At 45.6% G+C, this 21,810-nt stretch overlaps 1 protein-coding gene across 2 annotated transcripts in view; it reads left to right on the top strand.

The window, feature by feature from the left end:
• Positions 1–4,263, top strand: part of LOC139379399 (galactose-3-O-sulfotransferase 3-like) — a 31,137-nt gene extending 26,874 nt beyond the window's left edge. Inside the window, exons 2-3 of one of the 2 annotated variants that reach the window (XM_071122204.1) lie at positions 2,167–2,263; positions 2,720–4,263. In XM_071122204.1, the coding sequence (XP_070978305.1) occupies positions 2,181–2,263; positions 2,720–4,055 (1,419 nt within the window). In that variant the 5' untranslated portion in view covers positions 2,167–2,180 and the 3' untranslated portion in view covers positions 4,056–4,263. Of the gene's footprint in view, positions 1–1,996; positions 2,264–2,719 lie in introns of those variants that run through there. The other variant, XM_071122205.1, reaches the window with a different exon arrangement.
• Positions 4,264–21,810: the final 17,547 nt, after the last annotated feature.

Here is a 21,810-nt window from a genome sequence, read left to right on the forward strand (position 1 = left end):
ATCCTTTTTGGCTTTGTCTTTTAAGTTTTTCCAGCACGCCTTCATCCGATTTGGGTCTCTCTTCTCTTTAATCCGTGTCGATCCATTAAATCTGTCCTTCTATTTGACAGTCTTGTTGTCTGTCTTTTTATCCTCCAGTACTTTTCTAAATTCCTCCACCAGAGCCAACAATAGTTTTTTTTCATAAGCAGAGACATTTGAACCTCTTTGACGTGTCATGATCAGGTGGCTTGCAGACAAATAATAAATGCCTAAATAAGTAATAACAATAATAAATTATATTTTATGCTAGCTAGCATGGTTTATAAACTAGCTAGCTACAGTAGCTAACGTTAGCTAACAAATTAGTTTTCTGTCTAGTACTGGCTAAATAACAGATTTTATTTCAAATCAGCCAACCCATGAGAACCTTTCACGTTGGAGATGCAGTAGTTCTAACGTTACATTGTTATTATTTTATCAAGGAACAGCAATTTTGTAGCCTAATTTGTCAAGTAGGCTAGCTACTTCGCTTCAACTCACGAAATACCTCATATATTGGTGTAACATGTCACTAATCATAGTTTAAAACCTTTGATCATAGATTTACTGATCCATATTTAAAACTAAGTGGTGCAACACATCTCTGATGAATTATTAACCTAGATGTACAAAACCTAGATTAGCTCTAATCCTAGATGAATTTAAACCATGTTGGTGCAACCCACCCTTTGTCTTATGCAGCTGTGTGACCCAATGGGTGAATAAACTTGGTTTGAGCTTTACTAATCGTCTGTGAGCTTTTATAAGGTTTCGTTAGAACCTAACACCCCCTACACTAGCGACAAGTGCCACAGTGACCACAGTGGGTCAAGACCTCGGATGAACCTCCCATCCGAAGGACAATTAGAGCCTGGAGTAGACTAGAGCTGTCTTTCTCAACCCTGGCCCTTGGGTCCCAAAGGGATGTTCATTTCCGTTTGTTGCCCTAGCACCACCAACACACTTGATTCCACTAATCAACTCATTATCAAGCCTCTCAAATAGAAATGTGTTAGATGCTAGGGCATAAACAAAAATGTGCACCCGTTTGGGTCTCCAGGCCCAGGGTTGAGAACTGCTGGACTAGAGAAAGTAGTTGTGGAAATGTGGTTACAATGTCGGTGAGTAACCCGACCTGACGTGCTGAGGAATGGGATAGTGTAATCAAGAGGCGACATTGGCAGGAGGCCATTATTATGCAGGAGGAGAGGAGGTTGGCTTGGAATCTTGAGGTGAGGTGACATAGGCAACCTGGAAGCTGTCACTGTGTACCACTCTCACTCACTCTATTCCATTGAATGAGAACATGTTCTACATTTTTATTCTATTCTACCTGCAGGGTGTGCTTTTTTTAACCCAATTTCGTGCTATCCAATTGGTAGTTACAGTCTTGTCCCGTACGGACTCGGGAGAGGTGTAGGTCAAGAGCCGCGCGTCCCCCCGAAACACAACCCAGCCAAGCCGCACTGCTTCTTGACACAATGCCTGCTTAACCCGGAACCCAGCCGCACCGATGTGTCGGAGGAAAGTGTCAGCGTGCATTGCGCACTGGCCCGCCACAGGAGCCACTAGTGCGCGATGGGACAAGAACATCCCTGCCGGCCAAACCCTCCCCTAACCCGGACGACGCTGGGCCAATTGTGCGCCGCCCCGTGGGTCTCCCGATCACGGGCGGCTGCGACAGAGCCTGGACTCGAACCAGGATCTCTAGCGGCACAGCTAGCCCTGCTAGCACAGTGCCTTAGACCTCTGCACCACTTGGGAGGCCATCAACAGGGTCTGCTTACAGTAATGTACGCATCTTGATGAGTCCTAAGAGGAATGAGCTAATGGATACTCAGTATTCTAGCTAGGTACATCCAGTCCACTGCCTATTATGAATATTCAAGAGGCTAATGAGAAGAACCCGATGCCACTATCATTCAAATGGGACAAAAGTCAAGTCACTACGCTCTTGCTTATGGATGCGGCCAATTATACGTTGAATAAATCTCCCTCTTTCGCTCCTTTGGTTTTGCATACACAGTACGTTTCCCCTTTCTATCGCTCTCCCTTTCTCACCTACTTATCTCTGTATCTCCCTTTTTACTTATTCCCATTTTCTCTGTCCCTCCCTCCTCTCGCTCTCCTTTTTCTCTCCCTCAGTGAAGTGGCGGATCATGTCTCAGAAGAAGATATTTCTGGTCTTTGTTGCAATCAGTACCGTCAGCCTACTGCTGCACCATGGGGGCCATTTCAGCTGGTAAGACACACACACACGCACGCACACACAGAATTTGTTACAGGAAATAATCAATGCCAACTGCTCAGGTTAGCATAGGGCTAAATGTGCCAGGTAATGAAATGGGAACAGCTAACATGTAGCGTCAATTGGCTGATGAGCACTTAAACCTTTTCTATTGTTTGCAAGTATGGCCCGCCTTCTTTCACAGAATACAATAATAATCATTGTCACAGTCCCTGTACCTCTAGTCTGGCATCAATCACTGTCAACAGATTTAATCCATAACATACAGCATCGAATCTAGTGACCGTCAACCCACACCCAATCATGTGTATTAAAGACAAGGAAAATATATAATTATGCTAACCATTGTGTTAATCAGTCAAAACTGAATGGGAACTTTATTCCTCATTACACAGAGATTGAGCTGCAAATCCCGTATTAAAAGCCCCCCCCCCCCCCCTTCTCATCTAGGACGATGGAAGCCTTTCACCTCGGCTGTCCGTCACTACGCACCCACCTGTCCTCCTCTCTCAAGCCCAAACACACCAACGTGGCCTTCCTCAAGACGCACAAGACGGCCAGCACCACCATGCAGAATCTGCTCTTCCGCTTCGCAGAGCGCAACAACCTGACAGTAGCGCTCCCTGTGCAGGCCTGCGGACACCAGTTCTGCTACCCGCGCACCTTCAACGCCCACCTTGTCCACCCGCACACCCTGCCACCCAACGTGGTCACCAGCCACATGCGCTTCAACCGTGCCGAGATGCAGCGCCTCATGCCTAATGATACCATCTACGTGACCATACTTCGAGAACCAGGGTCCATGTTTGAATCGTTGTTCAGTTACTATAACCAGTACTGTCAGAGTTTTAAGAGAGTTCCCAATGGATCCCTGGAGGCATTTCTGGACGAGCCGTGGCGGTACTACCGTCCGGACGAAAAGGACTCCATGTACGCCCGTAACACGCTGACCTTTGACCTAGGTGGGGACAAGGACCGTCCGGCGGCAGACGCAACAGCGTACGCCCGGGCCTTTGTGGCCGAGACAGAACGCGTCTTCTCCCTGGTGATGATCGCCGAGTACTTTGACGAGTCGCTAGTCCTCCTCCGTCACCTTCTCTCCTGGGATCTGGAAGACGTGCTCTACGTCAAGCTGAACATGCGAATGTCCGGCTCCAAGCACAGCCTCTCGCCAGGCCTCCCCTTCAAGATCCGCGCCTGGAACGCCTTGGATGCACGCCTCTATGATCACTTCAACGCCTCCCTGTGGCGCCAGCTGACTGCCCTGGGCCCAGCGTGCGTGGCCAGGGAGGTGCGGTTGCTCCGCAGGGCCCAGGAAAGGCTGGTGAGGGGCTGCTTTGGAGGACGGCTTCCCCAGCTCCGCTCTGCTGCCCAGATCAAGAACAAGGAGCTGCGGCCGTGGCAGCCCAGTGCAAAGGTGGACATCGTGGGCTACGACCTGCCGACCAACACCAACGCCACGTGGCCCGGAAGTCTGGCCCACGAGCTGTGTCTGAAGCTCATCATGCCAGAGGTCCAGTACACCAGGGTCCTGCTTCGATCGCAGTCGCTACGCTACAGACGCAGCTACCCGCTCCGCTCCCCTCAGCCCCAGCCGCAGCAGCCCGTACGGTCGGTCCTGCCACGCCACCAACAGGTGGGGATACAGCAGATACACCGGGAGGCCCTTCCTCCAGGACTTGGTCCCGCCTCTAGCCCCACAGCCACCTCTCGACCTGCAGGGACCCAGAGCAGGGCCACCAGGGTGGGGCTAAGGCCCTCGGGCCCCCAGAGGCAGACGCCATAACTTAAGACTGCAGCACCAGCCTTGAATATAGACAGACTGAATACAGCCAGACTAAATACAGGCATGCAGGCAGACAGACAGACTGTCCTCCAGACTTCAGCCATTTGTCCCCAGGGACTGTATCAGGGGGTTCTGGAGGAGATAGGGAGAGGGGGGGACACCCCCAGATTGGGGCTGGAGATTGGGGTAGGACCCCATCATTATGGGCACAGGCAGAGCACTCTCATTAATTACAAACTCACAAACTGTATGGAACAATAAAGAACTGTTACTCTCGCTTTATCTCTCTCACTCTCTAATGCCACCCCCACCCCCTCCCAAACCTTGAGAAGATCTTGATGATGACAGTGAGAGAGGGTCATCGCTCCGGGTCCGTGTCCAACCCTCTAAGCCTTCTCCAGAGAGGAAAACCATCCAGTCCTGGGCCTCTCACCCAATGACTTTACCCCCTCCCACTGAGTGTTAGGCCCCAGGACAGGTCAAATGTCAAAAGTTAGGCCAGTGGTCCTTAGACTGACCCCCCCCCCCCCCCCACACACACACACACACACTCGCAGCCCTTACACCAACTCTCTCCCTCCTGCCCACCCTGCTTTAGAACATCTCTCTCTGCTTCTCCGACCCCAGCTCATCTCTCTCTCCCCTCCACCAGCAACTGAACTAGACCATGGCGGCTGCTGCTGACAAATGGGATGTTTTTAGATATGGGAATTGTGTGTGTGTGTGAAAGCGTTTTTCCTATGTAATTTGTTTATCTGGGGCGTTATCGAAATAAAGTTTTATGTAAAGGTAGGGATCTTATAACCACAAGACACACACACACACCGGACTCAACCCGTTGTTGGTTCTGCAAGCCTGCTAAAAGACATGATGAGTGAGAGCTACAGTGTTTGAATATTTAATTATGTATTCTTAATGAGGCTCTCTTTGGAGAGACCTTCCACTTGGGTTACACAGTGAAACACACACACACACACACACACACAGCAGTGTGGAACTTGCCAAAGCAGCTTACTTATCCGAAGCAAAGCATAGGGAGGAAATAACTACGATACTGGGGGAAAGCAGTAGAAGAAGAGAGAGTCTGGGTCCTGTTCATTTGGACACACTGTGGAAAACATTTTAAAACATTTTGCAATGGGAATTCGAAAAATATGTGTTTCTTCTTCGACAACTCCATATACTATTTATTCCCTTCCTGTTTCAGTCCTTGGTCTCCCATTTGGTGCCTAATGAACATGGCCCTGGTGTGGTGGCTGTCATGTGGAGGTGTTTTGCCACTCGTTTCATTATGTGGTACATTTTTTATGCAGTTGGTTGTTCATGTTTAACCTAAATGGTATGTGTGTCTGTGTGTGTGTGTGTGTGTGTGTGTGTGTGTGTGTGTGTGTGTGTGTGTGTGTGTGTGTGTGTGTGTGTGTGTGTGTGTGTGTGTGTGTGTGTGTGTGTGTGTGTGTGTGTGTGTGTGTTTTGTGTTTCTGAGTATATATTATTTATTCTCTTCATCACTGGAAAAAAACAGTCTGTTTATGTTTACCTTCAATGTATATTTCCGATTTTGGAACAGGACATTGTATTGTGGACCAAATCACCAATGGCAATACACACTGTGCTGTACATGGCATGTTCTGATGAATAAAATGTAACATTTCTACATAGGCCAACCACAAAAGCTACTCAGACAGCACCAAGTGTAATCACTGAGGCATGAATTTTATTGTGTTTTAAGTGCTTCATAATGCTCTAGTGTGCATCCCAAATAACAGCCTATTCCCTACATAGTGTATTATTTGTAGTGCACTATGTAGGGAATAGGGTGCCATTTGGGACTCCGTTCTAGTCTAGTGGAAAGAGGACAGGGTAGAAAGATAACTTTCCGAAGGGCCCTTGACCCATGAAATCCTCCATGTTTGACTGCTGTTCATTTTTAAAGTGCTCTTTGATTGTACTTTATGTTTCATCCCAAATGTCACCCTTTAAATAGGGAATAGGTTGCCATTTGGGACACAAGGTATCAAATCTAGGCTGGTTTCTCGGTTTTGAGAAACATAACTAACACAGAATGGTGGTTGTGTCACCTACAAGTCAGTGTTAGCAAGCCTTTTTAGGAATGCTAGAATTAAGCAATAAGGCCCGAGGGGGTGTGGTATATGGCCAATATACCATGGCTAAGGGCTTTTCTAAAGCACGATGCAACGCGGAGTGCCTGGACACAGCCCTTAGCCGTGGTATATTGGCCATATGTCACAAACCCCCGAGGTGCCTTATTGCTATTATAAACTGGTTACCAACATAATTAGAGCAGTAAAAATAAATGTTTTGTTATACCTGTGGTATACGGTCTGAAATACCACAGCTATCAGCCAATCAGAATTCAGGGCTCGAACCAACCAGTTTAGAATAGCTGTTTTACTACTGTACATCTTGTCACTTTATTTGTTAAACTCTCTTTTAGAACAACGTGGAACAAAAGTGTTATTTTAGAATGAACCGTGTTCTGTTTTTAGAGTGTATTTCTCAACAAATTGTGTCTTTGTTAAGAGAAAGTGTCAATGTGACACAAAATGATGCGCTTTATCTTTTTTCCGTGACTATATTTCCAATGACATTGTTTCTCTTTCCATGGCATTAATTCATTCTTGTACGATATTTATTGATGTATTTGAACTGAAAGGGGTGTTTCTGTTTTTGACTGGGGGGCTCTGATCATACAGAAGTAAGGTGAAGTTTCCCTTAGACGCGTATCTGGGGACAGTTTAGCATTTTCTCTGCTAATGGTTATGGATAGGATTGGGGAGGGGGAGCTGATCCTAGATCTGTACCTAAGGGAAACTTTACCTAGATCATACAGCTAGAGACAATCAGAGCTAGATGTCCCAAAGCTTTGTACTGAGGGATGATGGGGGAAAAGCAAACCCTTAAAAGTAGAATGATTCAAATCAATGTTGTTTGTTGTCATTTTTCATTTTACATGGGGTATCGGTTTTTAATTACTTTAATTGATAAGCCATTATAAATGGTTATACATTGTTTAGAAATGTTTGTACATGTTTATAAATGGTTATAAATGCTGAAATATGCATTAATAATAGTAAACACTAGTTGTAGTTTTATAAGACTTATTAATGAAAGCTATTACATGAAAATACACATGTACATCATTAAGAAGATACATATGTATACAACAAGAAGGGATTCAAATCCCCAAGAGTCTCAAGCTGCCATGAAGCAGCCTAATATGCAAATACACAAATATCTTTCTCCTTTTTCAATGGGAAAAAACCGATGCAAATCAAACGTGTTTGATGTTTACTATGATTACAGCAATCAGCTGTCCCCCTTGCCAATGTTTTATTATTACCGCTGTTGTTGTCATGGTTTTATCACAAGCTGAAGTGGTGAAGCTGTGTGTGTGTGTGTGTGTGTGTGTGTGTGTGTGTGTGTGTGTGTGTGTGTGTGTGTGTGTGTGTGTGTGTGTGTGTGTGTGTGTGTGTGTGTGTGTGTGTGTGTGTGTGTGTGCGTGCGTGTGTCTGCCTGGCTGACTGCACTGCTCAGATCTGTGTCACTTCAAACGGACGACAAAGCCACTCTCTGCCAGAGCTCTAATGAGACGCTAATTGAAAGGAGCCGGTGAACATCCATCTGCATCCCAAATGGCAGCCTATTCCCTACTATAGGGAATAGGGTGACATTTGGAACGCAGTCACAATCTCATTCAACCGCCCCCCTAATCAAGACAGTTCCATAATTATTGGCACCCTTGATGAAGATGAGCGAAAAAAGAATGTATAAAATAAGTAATTCAAATACTGAGTTATATTGTATGATCTAATAAATGTGAACATTATATTATTTTATACTAATACAATTGCTCAGAGAAAGATATTTGTATGACTTGATTGGCACCCATAATGATTATTGTAAATAAAATCTAACAAAATAAAATCTGGATTAACATTCTACTTTTTTAAATTCATCTCAGTTTAAGGAACTGTATTGTGGCCTTCCATGGCTTCCTGTTTCACTGGGGTATAAAAATTAGGTAACACACATGTACAATCCCTTTGTCACACATCACTGTGGCAAAAGTCAAAGAGCTCACAAACAAAAAAAGACAAATGGTTGTTGACCTTCGTAAAACAGGCAATGGGTACAAAAAAATTGCAAAAATATCTGAAATATACCATTTACCACTATTAGGGCAACAACTAAGAAGTTTAAACACACTGGAACAGTGGTGTACTTGCCTGGTATTGGTCAGAAGTGTATCTGGTTGGTTCGGAAAGCAAAGAAAAATCAAAAATCTGAAGTTGGAGAATTACAGAACTTGGTTGCATTTTAGGGTCACCAGGACTCAAATCTACAATTAGATGCCACCTCCATGCCAATAGACTCTTTGGAAGGCTTGCCAGAAAAAAAGCCTTGATTAAGAGCAAATGTAAATGGAGGGTGAGGGATAAATTTGTATGCGTTTCTGTGTGTGGAGTAAGTTTGCTAATAGGCATTGGCACTTTGATTGAAACCGGTGCTGCTGTATAGTCAGATGACCCGGAAATAGAGTTATTTGCCAACACACAGCAGTGGTGGGTTTGGCTTCAAAAGAAAGATGCATATGGCTAGTTGCCATATGGCCAAAATAAAAGTTAAAAATTATTTTCTCTAACATTAAAGTAAAAAAACATATAGTCACAATAAACTATGTCGAAACAACTCTAACTGTTATATGGCTAGTTTCAACTTTGAATTTATATCAAATCTAATTAATAATTTCATGCATTAGTGCCTTGAATTTGTCCTCTGGTGTGACATTACACTTAATGTGAATACATATATGAGTGCAGCAAGAAAAGAAGCGTCCTCTCACTGTCAACTGTGTTTATTTTCAGCCAACTTCACATATGTAAATATTTGTATGAACATAACAAGATTCAACACCTGAGACACAAACTGAACAAGTTCCCCAGACATGTGACTAACAGAAACTGAATAATGTGTCCCTGAACAAAGGGGGGGTCAATATCAAAAGTAACAATCACCATCTGGTGTGGCTACCAGCTGCATTAAGTACTGCAGTGCATCTCCTCATCATGGACTGCACCAGATTTGCCAGTTCTTGCTGTGAGATGTTACCCCACTCTTCCACCAAGGCACCTGCAAGTTCCCGGACATTTCTGGGGGGAATGGCCCTGGCCCCTCACCCTCCGATCCAACAGGTCCCAGACGTGCTCAATGGGACTGAGATCCGGGCTCTTTGCTGGCCATGGCAGAACACTGACATCCCTGTCTTGCAGGAAATCACACACAGAATGAGCAGTATGGCTGGTGGCATTGTCATGCTGGAGGGTCATGTCAGGATGAGCCTTCAGGAAGGGTACCACATGAGGGAGGAGGATGTCTTCCCTGTAACGCACAGCATTGAGATTGCCTGCAATGACAACAAGCTCAGTCCGATGATGCTATGACACACCGCCCCAGACCATGACGGACCCTCCACCTCCAAATCAATCCCGCTCCAAAGTACAGGCCTCAGTGTAACGCCTATTCGATAAACGCGTATCTGACCATCACCCCTGGTGAGACAAGACCACGACTCGTCAGTGAAGAGCACCTTTTGGTCCAGCAACGGTGGGTTTGTGCCCATAGGCGACGTTGTTGCCTGTGATGTCTGGTGAGGACCTGCCTTACAACAGGCCTTCAAGCCCTCAGTCCAGCCTCTCTCAGCCTATTGCGGACAGTCTGAGCACTGATGGAGGAATTGTGCATTCCTGATGCAACTCGGGCAGTTGTTGATGCCATCCTATACCTGTCCCGCATGTGTGATGTTCGGATGTACCGATCCTGTGCAGGTGTTGTTACACGTGGTCTGCCACTGCAAGGACGATCAGTTGTCCGTCCTGTCTCTCTGTAGCACTGTCTTAGGCATCTCACAGTACGGACATTGCAATTTATTGCCCTGGCCACATCTGCAGTCCTCATGCCTCCTTCCAGCATGCCTAAGACACGTTCACACAGATGAGCAGGGACCCTGGGCAACTTTCTTTTGGTATTTTTCAGAGACAGTAGAAAGGCCTCTTCAGTGTCCTAAGTTTTCATAACTGTGACCTTAATTGCCTACCGTCTGTAAGCTGTTAGTGTCTTAATGACCGTTCCACAGGTGCATGTTCATTAATTGTTTATGGTTCATTGAAAAAGCTTGGGAAACAGTGTTTAAACCCTTTACAGTGAAGATCTGTGAAGTTATTTGGATTTTTATGAATTATCTTTGAAAGACAGGGTCCTGAAAAAGGGAAGTTTCTTTTTTTGCTGAGTTTAAAAAGGTTTAATGATTCCCAAAAAGACAATAAATATATTTTGACTTATTATTTAGTTACTTCTGTATTTAAATTAGTAATCATATTATGTAATTTAAAATGAAAAACACATTATTTCTTTGCATAATGATGATAATCAAGTGTCTCATTTTGGGTAAGATTCACAGTAATTTCACTAAATCTAGATAAAAAGCAATTATCTTACTTCTGTACTATTATAATGTTACCTGCCTCATGCTTAAGAATTATTTTTACATTTTGTCCAAGACAACACCTTTTTTTCCTTTTATTTATTGCCGTCACCCCATTGGACATTATGTTCCACCAATGGACAATACACCGTTTCAGACCACATAAAAAAATGCTTCTAAACATCCGTTCTAAACATCCTTGATAGATTCCTCTACCGTTATTTGTCATCACTACCTCCCCGAATTAGGAGTGGATCTTTTGCGTGCCTGCTGCCTTCCTTGGATGTGGTAGCTGTTTCTCAGGCTCCCTCTCCGGAATCGAACCCCAATTCCCCGTTATCCGTGGTCACCATGGTAGGCACAGAAACTACCATTGAGAGTTGATAGGCCAGACGTTCGAATGAGACGCCAGTGCCATGAAGGGTCACCAACAGCGTCCAGGGCCACCGACAGCACCCCGTATGGACTTTGGGTCTACTAAATGCACATGCCCCCGAAGGTCAGCACTTGTTGGCATATCTTAGCACAATAATTGCCACAGCTATCCAGGTAACATTGGAGCAATAAATGGAACCATACCTGATTTAATGAACCATTCACAGATTCACTGAACCAACCGTGTGTAAAAAGACTTTGAGCAGGGGGGGACAGTCTTTAGAAGAGGCATGGCTGATAAGAGAATTATGTCCTCCAGGTACATCACCCAATTTAATTATATTACTCTGTCTGCAAACCAGAATTTGTAAGATACTGGTCGAATGAAACAGACCAGCTAAATGGTCAAAAAGGTGGTTACGGAACGTTCTACCCTCAAGAATACAAAACAATTCATTTTATACTGACTTTTCACGCCCACGCATACACACAAACATACGCACACACATACACACATTTTATTATCCAATAGGCCACAAAGTGTCCTATCCCATCCCCCCTTTGATACTTGGCTCCGCTCCTGTATCAATATTGCCGCAAATCTTGTAACGATCGTCTGTGGTGGAAGAAGGTGAGGACCAAAGCGCAGCGTGGTAAGTGTTCATGTTTTTTAATAAAGTAATGAACACTGAACAAAACAATAAATGTGAAGTAATCAAACCGAAACAGTCCCGTGTGGCACAAACACTAACACGGAAAATAAACACCCACAACTCAAAAGTGAAAACAGGCTACCTAAGTATGATTCTCAATCAGGGACAATGATTGACAACTGCCTCTGATTGAGGGTCTGGGTGGGTGTCTGTCCCCAGTGGCGGCTCTGGCGCGGGACGTGGACCCCACTCCACCATAGTCCTTCTCCGCCTCTCTACCCGCCTCTGTGGCCTCTTTAACGCGGCGACCCTCGCCGCCGACCTCGGACTGGGGACCCAAGCCACGGGTCCCGAATGGACGGGAGATTCCGGCAGCACCGGACGGACGGGAGACTCCGGCAGCACCGGAGTGAAGGGCGATTCTGGCAGCTCCTGGCTGACGGACGGCTCTGGCAGCTCCTGGCTGACTGACGGCTCTGGCAGCTCCTGGCTGACTGACGGCTCTGGCAGCTCCTGGCTGACTGGCGGCTCTGGCAGGTCCTGGCTGACTGGCAGCTCAGGACAGACGGGAGACTCTGGCAGCTCAGGACAGACGGGAGACTCTGGCAGCGCTGGGCAGGAGGAAGGCTCTGGCAGCGCTGGACAGGCGGGAGCACCTGTAGGAAGGAGATGGAGAGACAGCCTGGTGCGGGGGGCTGCCACCGGAGGGCTCGTGGAAGTGGCACCGGATAGACCGGACCGTGAAGGCGCACTGGAGCTCTCGAGCACCGAGCCTGCCCAATCTTACCTGGTTGAATGCTCCCCGTAGCTAGGCCAGTGTGGTGAGGTGGAATAGACCGCACTGGGCTGTGCTGGCGAACCAGGGACACCATGCGTACCTTGTACCCCGGCCCGAGGAGATGCACTGGAGACCAGATGTGCAGAGCCGGCTTCATGGCACCTGATGCCCACTCTAGCCCGGCCGATACGAGGCGCTGCAATGTACCACACCGGGCAATGCACACGCACAGGGGACACCGTGCGCCTCACGGCATAACACGGTGCCTGCCTCTCTTCACGGTAAGCACGGGGAGTTGGCTCAGGTCTCCAACCTGACTTAGCCACACTCCCCGTGTGCCTCCCCCAATAAATTTTTGGGGCTGCCTCTCGAGCTTCCAACCGCTCCGCCGTGCTGCCTCCTCATACCAGCGCCTCTCGGCTTTCGCTGCCTCCAGCTCAGCCTTGGGGAGGCGATATTCTCCAGCCTGTGCCCAGGGTCCCTTGCCGTCCAGAATCTCCTCCCATGTCCAGGAGTCCTGCGATCGCTGCTGCTGCTGCCGCTACCCGTTACCACGCTGCTTGATCCTTTGGTGGTGGGTGTTTCTGTAATGATCGTCTGTGGTGGAAGAAGGTGAGGACCAAAGCGCAGCGTGGTAAGGGTTCATGTTTTTTAATAAAGTAATGAACACTGAACAAAACAATAAACGTGAAGTAATCAAACCGAAACAGTCCCGTGTGGCACAAACACTAACACGGAAAATAAACACCCACAACTCAAAAGTGAAACCAGTATGATTCTCTTTTTTTTTACCCCTTTTTCGTGGTATCCAATTGTTGTAGTAGCTACTATCTTGTCTCATCGCTACAACTCCCGTACAGGCTCGGGAGAGAGACGAAGGTTGAAAGTCATGCGTCCTCCGATACACAACTCAACCAAGCCGCACTGCTTCTTAACACAGCGAGCATCCAACCCGGAAGCCAGCCGCACCAATGTGTCGGAGGAAACACCGTGCACCTGGCCACCTTGGTTAGCGCGCACTGCACCCGGCCTGCCACAGGAGTCGCTGGTGCGCGATGAGACAAGGACATCCCTACCGACCAACCCAGACAACGCTAGGCCAATTGTGCGTCACCCCACGGACCTCCCGGTCGCGACAGAGCCTGGGCGCGAACCCAGAGACTCTGATAGCACAGCTGGCGCTGCAGTACAGCACCCTTAACCACTGCGCCACCCGGGAGGCCAAAGCAGACAAACTTAAATCAGTTTTACCTTACTTCTACCAGCATGTCACATGTGCAAGCAGAGGGAATAAATCTCTAAACCACCATTACTCCACACACAGAGACGCATACAAATTTCTCCCTCGCCCTCCATTTGGCAAAGCTGACCATTATTCTATCCTCCTGATTCCTGCTTACGAACAAAAACTAGAGCAGGAAGTACCAGTGACTCGCTCAATACAGAAGCGGTCAGATGACACGGATGCTACGCTACAGGACTGTTTTGCTAGCACAGACTGGAATATGTTCCAGAATTCATCCAACGGCGTTGAGGAATATACCACCTCAGTCACCGGCATCATCAGTAAGTTTATCAACGATGTCATCCCCACAGTGACTGTATGTACATTTCCCAACCAGAAGCCATGGATTACAGGCAATATCCGCACCGAGCTAAAGGCTATAGTGCCGCTTTCAAGGAGAGAGTCAGAAATCCAACGCTTTAAAGAAATCCCGCTATGCCTCAGACGAACCATCAACCAGGCAAAGTGTCAATACAGGACTAAGATTTAATCCTACTACACCGGCTTTGATGCTCGTCGGATGTGGCAGGGCTTTAAAAATATTAAGGACTACAAATAGAAACACAGCCACGAGCTGCCCAGAGTGGGGAGCCTACCAGACGAGCTAAATGCCTTTAAAGGTCACTTCGAGGCAAGCAACACTGAAGCATTCATGAGAGCATCAGCTGTTCCGGACGACCGTGTGATCATGCTCTCCGTAGCCGATGTGAGCAAGACCTTTAAACAGGCCAACATTCACAAAGCCGCTGGGCCAGACGGATTACCAGGACATGTACTCAAAGCATGCACTGACCAACTGGCAAGTGTCTTCACTGACATTTTCAACCTCTACCTGACCTAGTCTGTAATACCTACATGTTTCAAACAAGACCACCATAGTCCCTCTTCCCAAGAAAGAGAAGGTAACCTGCCTAAATGATTACTGCCCCGAAGCACTCACATCGGTAGCCATGAAGTGCTTGAATAGCTGGTCATGGCTCACATCAACACCATCATGCCAGAAACCAAAGACCAAGGTCAATTCGCATAACGCCCCAACAGATCCACAGATGATACAATCTCAATTGCACTCCACACTGCCCTTTCACACCTGGACAAACGGAACACCTATGTGAGAATGCTGTTCATTGACTATAGCTCAGCATTCAACACCATAGTGTCCACAAAGCTTATCACTAAGCTAAGGACCCTGGGACTAAACATCTCCCTCTGCAACTGTATCCTGGACTTCCTGATGGGCCTCCCCCAGGTGGTAAGGGTAGGCAATAACACATCTGCCACGCTGATCCTCAACACTGGGGCCCCTCATGGGTGTGTGCTTAGTCCCCTCCTGTACTCCCTGGTCACCCACGACTGTGTGGCCAAGCACGACTCCAACCCCATCATTAAGTTTGCTGACGAAACAACAGTGGTAGGCCTGATCACCGAAAACGATGAGACAGCCTATAGGGAGTAGGTCAGAGACCTGGCAGTGTGGTGCCAGGACAACAACCTCTCCCTCAATGTGAGCAAGACAAAGGAGCTGATCGTGGACTGTAGGAAAAGGAGGGCCGAACAGGCCCCCCGTTAACATCGATGGGGCTGAAGTGGAGGGGTCGAGAGTTTAAAGTTCCTTGGTGTCCACATCACCAACAAACTATTATGGTTCAAATACACTAAGACAGTTGTGAAGAGGGCACGACAACAGCTTTTCCCCCTCGGGAGACTGAAAAGATTTGGCATGAGTCCCTAGATCCTCAAAAAGTTCTACAGCTGCACCATCGAGAGCATCCTGACCGGTTGCATCACCGCCTGGCATGGCAACTGCTCGGCATCTAACCGCAAGGCGCCACAGCAGGACAAGCTTACTGACATCCAGGACCTATATAGTAGGTGGTGCCAAAAATTGTCAAAGACTCTAGTCACCAAAGTCATAGATTGTGCTCTCATCGCAAGTGGTACCAGAGCGCAAAGTCTAGGACCAAAAGGCTCCTTAACAGCTTCTACCCCCAAGCCATAAGACTGCTGAACAATTAATCAAATGACCTCCAGGCCTATTTACATTGACCCCCCCCCCCCCTTTTTGTACACTGCTGCTACTCACTGTTTATTATCTATGCATAGTCACTTTACAAATTACCTCGACTAACCTGTACCTCTGCACATTGACTCGGTACCGGTACCCCCTGTATATAGCCTCGTCATTTTGATGTCGTTTTTGATTATAATTATAATTGTTTTTACTTTTGTTTATTTAGTAAATGTTTTCTTAACTTCATTTCTTGAACTGCATTGTTGATTAAGGGCTTGTAAATAAGCATTTCACTGTAAGGTCTACATCTGTTGTAATCTGCGCATGTGACAAATAACATTTGATTTGATTTGATGACTATCGGGTTCTTGGTCACCTCCCTGACCAGGGCACTTCTCCCCCGATTGCTCAGTTTGGCCGGGCAGCCAGCTCTAGGAAGAGTCTTGGTGGTTCCAAACCTATTCCATTTAAGAATGATGGAGGCCACTGTGGTCTTGGGGACCTTCAATGCTGCAGACATTTTTTGGTACCCTTTCCCATAGAATGGGGTACCAAAATGTCTCTGTGCTCTACAGACAAGATGTCTCTGAGCTCTACAGACACTTCCTTCGACATCATGGCTTGGTTTTTGCTCTGACATGCACTGTCAACCGTGGGACCATATATAGACAGGTGTGTGCCTTTCCAAGTCATGTTGAATCAATTGTATTTACCACCGGTGGACTCCAATCAAGTTGAAGAAACATCTCAAGGATTAATAATGGAAACAGGATGCACCTGACCTCAATTTCGTGTCTCATATCAAAGGGTCTGAATACTTACGTAAATAAGATATTTCTGTTTTAAATTTTTGGGCAAAAAAAATGTTTTCGCTTTGTCATGATGGGGTGTTGTGTGTAGATTGCTGAGGATTTTATAATAAGGCTGTAATGTAACAAAATGTGAAAAAAAGTCAAGGGGTCTGAATATTTTCCGAAGGCACTGCTTACATTCCAAAGGCATCACACCAAGGACTAAGAAATGGATCCCTTTGATGGCAATGGCAGGGAAGTGCAATGTTTTGATAAATACTTTTGATATAGCCTCCAATCTATTCAGTCCATGTGCTCCAGCCATGTATTCTGTACTTCCTCACTACAAGAGAACCCTCCCTCAGCGCAATGGTGCCCAAATGCTGGCTCATTATATAATCAAGTAATTGTGTCACACCAAGTGGACATTGCTTTTGGGGACAACATTTAATCAATCAAAACAATTTAGAAATATCATTAATAGACTTGGGGACTATCATTTCCTGAAATAATCTTCTGAGTTACTAAAAGAGTAGGTGAAAGGACTTTTATTCATTTTTTCATTAATTTACTTAAGTTCAACGTTCCACAACCTTACCTGGGACAGTCACACCATTGGGCAATTGTCACATTTGGTTAAAATGGTAAGAAAACAAATAATACACTGCATGAATTTACTCATGATCCAAATAAAAAAGCTTTGAATATTATATCACTGTTTTAGCCAATTTAAATTAATTTATATTTGTGTTTGCCATCATGGACAAAAGACAGAGGTTGTTATTTATTAATTAAAACATTTTTTAAACTTTATTTAACTAGGCAAGTCAGTTAAGAACAAATTCTTATTTTCAATGACAGTGGGTTAACTGCCTTGTTCAGGGGCAGAACGACCGATTTTTACCTTGTCAGCCCAGGGAACCGATCTTGCAACCTTTCGGTTAACCTTTTGCTCTAGGCTACCTGCCGCCCCGTTATACCCATATGCAGAAAATAACTTCACACCTACTGTAAAATATGGTGGTGGATCTTTGATGTTATGGGGCTGTTTTGCTTCCACTGGTCCGGGAGCCCTTGTTAAAGTAGAAGTTTTATTTTTTACAACCAATTCACAATTTGTTTATGTAAATGCCATGTTATAGAAGGTTCCAGACACCTTTTTTGGGATATCACGTTTTTGAGAAACTTACCCCAAACAGTAAATCCCCTCCTCATCCTCGTTGTGTAGTATGAGGGCCCAGAAAAAAACATGAACAAAAGTTCCAAAAACACTCAAATACAGCCTTTTAGAAATGGCAACTCTCTGTATATTGATGCAGGACTTTATCCGGAACGTTATATTCCATTGTTCATGATTTTTCTGGGGCCCCCATACTACACAAGGAGGATGAGGAAATGATTTTCTGTTTAGGTAAAATTTCAAAAAAAATAATGAAATCACAAAAAAAGGATCATCCAGCAAGACAATAACCCCAACCACACAACAAAATCCCCAAAGAAATGGTTCATGGACCACAAAATCAACATTTGCAATGGTCATCTCAGTCTCCGGACTTAAATCCCATTGAAAACCTGTGGTTTGAAAGAGGGCAGTCCATTTGCACAGACCGAAGGATATCAAGGATTTTGAAAGATTTTGTATGGGGGAAGGGTCTAAGATCCCTCCCAATGTGTTCTCCAATCTTGTAAAACATTTTAGAAAAGGCTCTCAAGGAGAGGGTACCGGATTATTGAAAACAGAGGTGCCAAACATTTTTTAATATCTTTTTTAGATTTTTGTTTATTATTGTTAAACAAAATCTTGTTCTCTGAGAAATTGTATTAGTTTAAAATAATATAATTTCCCTTTTTTTGGCATGCAATATATCTCAGTATTTCTATTATTTATTTCATACAGTCTTTTTTGCTCATCTTTATCAAGGGTGCCAATGATTTTGGACCTGACTGTAGATACAGACAGAGAACACTCACACAGATATACACAAAGAGATAATAAGGACACACAAACACAGAAACAGAGGAAGAGAGAGAATAGGGAGTCCCTTGTGACACTGCGACAATCTAACATGAATTAGTTGGAACACAAACACAGAGGAAAATAGAGAGGATGATGTGGTGTCACACTGTCAGGCTAAAGTAATGTGTTTTAAACTGAGTGACTGACTGAGGTTCTGTTGTTGATACTGGTTTTGTGCCAAATGGAACCCTATACCCTATTTAGTCTGCTACTTTTGACCAGTACCTACAAGGCTTATTCATTCGACCAAGCTGACTCCACACTCCAAGACTGCTTCCATCACGTGGACTGGGAGATGTTTCGTATTGCGTCAGATAACAACATTGACGAATACGCTGATTCGGTGTGCGAGTTCATTAGAACGTGCGTTGAAGATGTCGTTCCCATAGCAACGATTAAAACATTCCCTAACCAGAAACCGTGGATTGATGGCAGCATTCGTGTGAAACTGAAAGCGCGAACCACTGCTTTTAATCAGGGCAAGGTGTCTGGTAACATGACCGAATACAAACAGTGCAGCTATTCCCTCCGCAAGGCTATCAAACAAGCTAAGCGCCAGTACAGAGACAAAGTAGAATCTCAATTCAACGGCTCAGACACAAGAGGCATGTGGCAGGGTCTACAGTCAATCACGGACTACAGGAAGAAACCCAGCCCAGTCACGGACCAGGATGTCTTGCTCCCAGGCAGACTAAATAACTTTTTTGCCCGCTTTGAGGACAATACAGTGCCACTGACACGGCCTGCAACGAAAACATGCGGTCTCTCCTTCACTGCAGCCGAGGTGAGTAAGACATTTAAACGTGTTAACCCTCGCAAGGCTGCAGGCCCAGATGGCATCCCCAGCCGCGCCCTCAGAGCATGCGCAGACCAGCTGGCCGGTGTGTTTACGGACATATTCAATCAATCCCTATACCAGTCTGCTGTTCCCACATGCTTCAAGAGGGCCACCATTGTTCCTGTTCCCAAGAAAGCTAAGGTAACTGAGCTAAATGACTACCGCCCCGTAGCACTCACATCCGTCATCATGAAGTGCTTTGAGAGACTAGTCAAGGACCATATCACCTCCACCCTACCTGACACCCTAGACCCACTCCAATTTGCTTACCGCCCTAATAGGTCCACAGACGATGCAATCTCAACCACACTGCACACTGCCCTAACCCATCTGGACAAGAGGAATACCTATGTGAGAATGCTGTTCATCGACTACAGCTCGGCATTCAACACCATAGTACCCTCCAAGCTCGTCATCAAGCTCGAGACCCTGGGTCTCGACCCCGCCCTGTGCAACTGGGTACTGGACTTCCTGACGGGCCGCCCCCAGGTGGTGAGGGTAGGCAACAACATCTCCTCCCCGCTGATCCTCAACACTGGGGCCCCACAAGGTTGCGTTCTGAGCCCTCTCCTGTACTCCCTGTTCACCCACGACTGCGTGGCCACGCACGCCTCCAACTCAATCATCAAGTTTGCGGACGACACAACAGTGGTAGGCTTGATTACCAACAACGATGAGACGGCCTACAGGGAGGAGGTGAGGGCCCTCGGAGTGTGGTGTCAGGAAAACAACCTCACACTCAACGTCAACAAAACTAAGGAGATGATTGTGGACTTCAGGAAACAGCAGAGGGAACACCCCCCTATCCACATCGATGGAACAGTAGTGGAGAGGGTAGCAAGTTTTAAGTTCCTCGGCATACACATCACAGACAAACTGAATTGGTCCACTCACACAGACAGCATCGTGAAGAAGGCGCAGCAGCGCCTCTTCAACCTCAGGAGGCTGAAGAAATTCGGCTTGTCACCAAAAGCACTCACAAACTTCTACAGATGCACAATCGAGAGCATCCTGGCGGGCTGTATCACCGCCTGGTATGGCAACTGCACCGCCCTCAACCGTAAGGCTCTCCAGAGGGTAGTGAGGTCTGCACAACGCATCACCGGGGGCAAACTACCTGCCCTCCAGGACACCTACACCACCCGATGTCACAGGAAGGCCATAAAGATCATCAAGGACATCAACCACCCGAGCCACTGCCTGTTCACCCCGCTATCATCCAGAAGGCGAGGTCAGTACAGGTGCATCAAAGCTGGGACCGAGAGACTGAAAAACAGCTTCTATCTCAAGGCCATCAGACTGTTAAACAGCCACCACTAACACTGAGTGGCTGCTGCCAACACACTGACACTGACTCAACTCCAGCCACTTTAATAATGGGAATTGATGGGAAATGATGTAAATATATCACTAGCCACTTTAAACAATGCTACCTTATATAAATGTTACTTACCCTACATTATTCATCTCATACGCATACGTATATACTGTACTCTATATCATCGACGGTATCCTTATGTAATACATGTATCACTAGCCACTTTATACTATACTATGCCACTTTGTTTACATACTCATCTCATTTGTACATACTGTACCCGATACCATCTACTGTATCTTGCCTATGCTGCTCTGTATCATCACTCATTCATATATCCTTATGTACATATTCTTTATCCCCTTACACTGTGTACAAGACAGTAGTTTTGGAATTGTTAGTTAGATTACTTGTTATTACTGCATTGTCGGAACTAGAAGCACAAGCATTTCGCTACACTCGCATTAACATCTGCTAACCATGTGTATGTGACAAATAAAATTTGATTTGATTTGATTTGATTTATGATCGATAAGGCCAAACTGGTTTGAGATCAGTAATCATACTAAATGACATAGTCATAGTTCTGCAGGGAGCAAAAATTCAAATTTTCTAGTCACAACATTGAAGCATTGTTGCCCACCAGGAGAGTTAGAGCAAATTACATGAGTACACTCTTAAAAATAAAGGTGCAAGTTGGAACCAAATAAGGTTCTTGAGAGCGATGCCATAGGGGAACCATTTTAAGATCTCTGAAGAACTATATGGGATGATTCGTTGAAGAGTCATAAAAAAATCAAAAACCAAAAATGTTTGGCCCTTTAGGACCAAAATTTAATAGCCCTGCTAAAGGTTTTTAAGATTTATTTGTATATTTCCCAGGGTGCCTTTCCAGTGAATTTTAGAGTTACTAGTACCACCCATAACTGTGTTTGCGAGTGACTGGTTGTTACATTCATACATTTTCACTTATATGGCCTTCACCACGTGAGAGCCTAAGTGAATATGTTGTCATTAAAATACAATTATTAAAGACAATACAATACATATTTCATAAGGCCTTTTGAGTTAGTTTAACCCTAAAAGTGTTGCTTGAAATTCGTAGTTTACAGGTCTCATTAGGCATCCAAGTCATATTATGCTGGATTGCAAAGTGATGTGTAATTCCTTTTTAGAATGTTTTACTC

This window comes from Oncorhynchus clarkii, chromosome 21 (assembly GCF_045791955.1).
Source record: "Oncorhynchus clarkii lewisi isolate Uvic-CL-2024 chromosome 21, UVic_Ocla_1.0, whole genome shotgun sequence".
Lineage (NCBI taxonomy): Eukaryota > Metazoa > Chordata > Actinopteri > Salmoniformes > Salmonidae > Oncorhynchus > Oncorhynchus clarkii.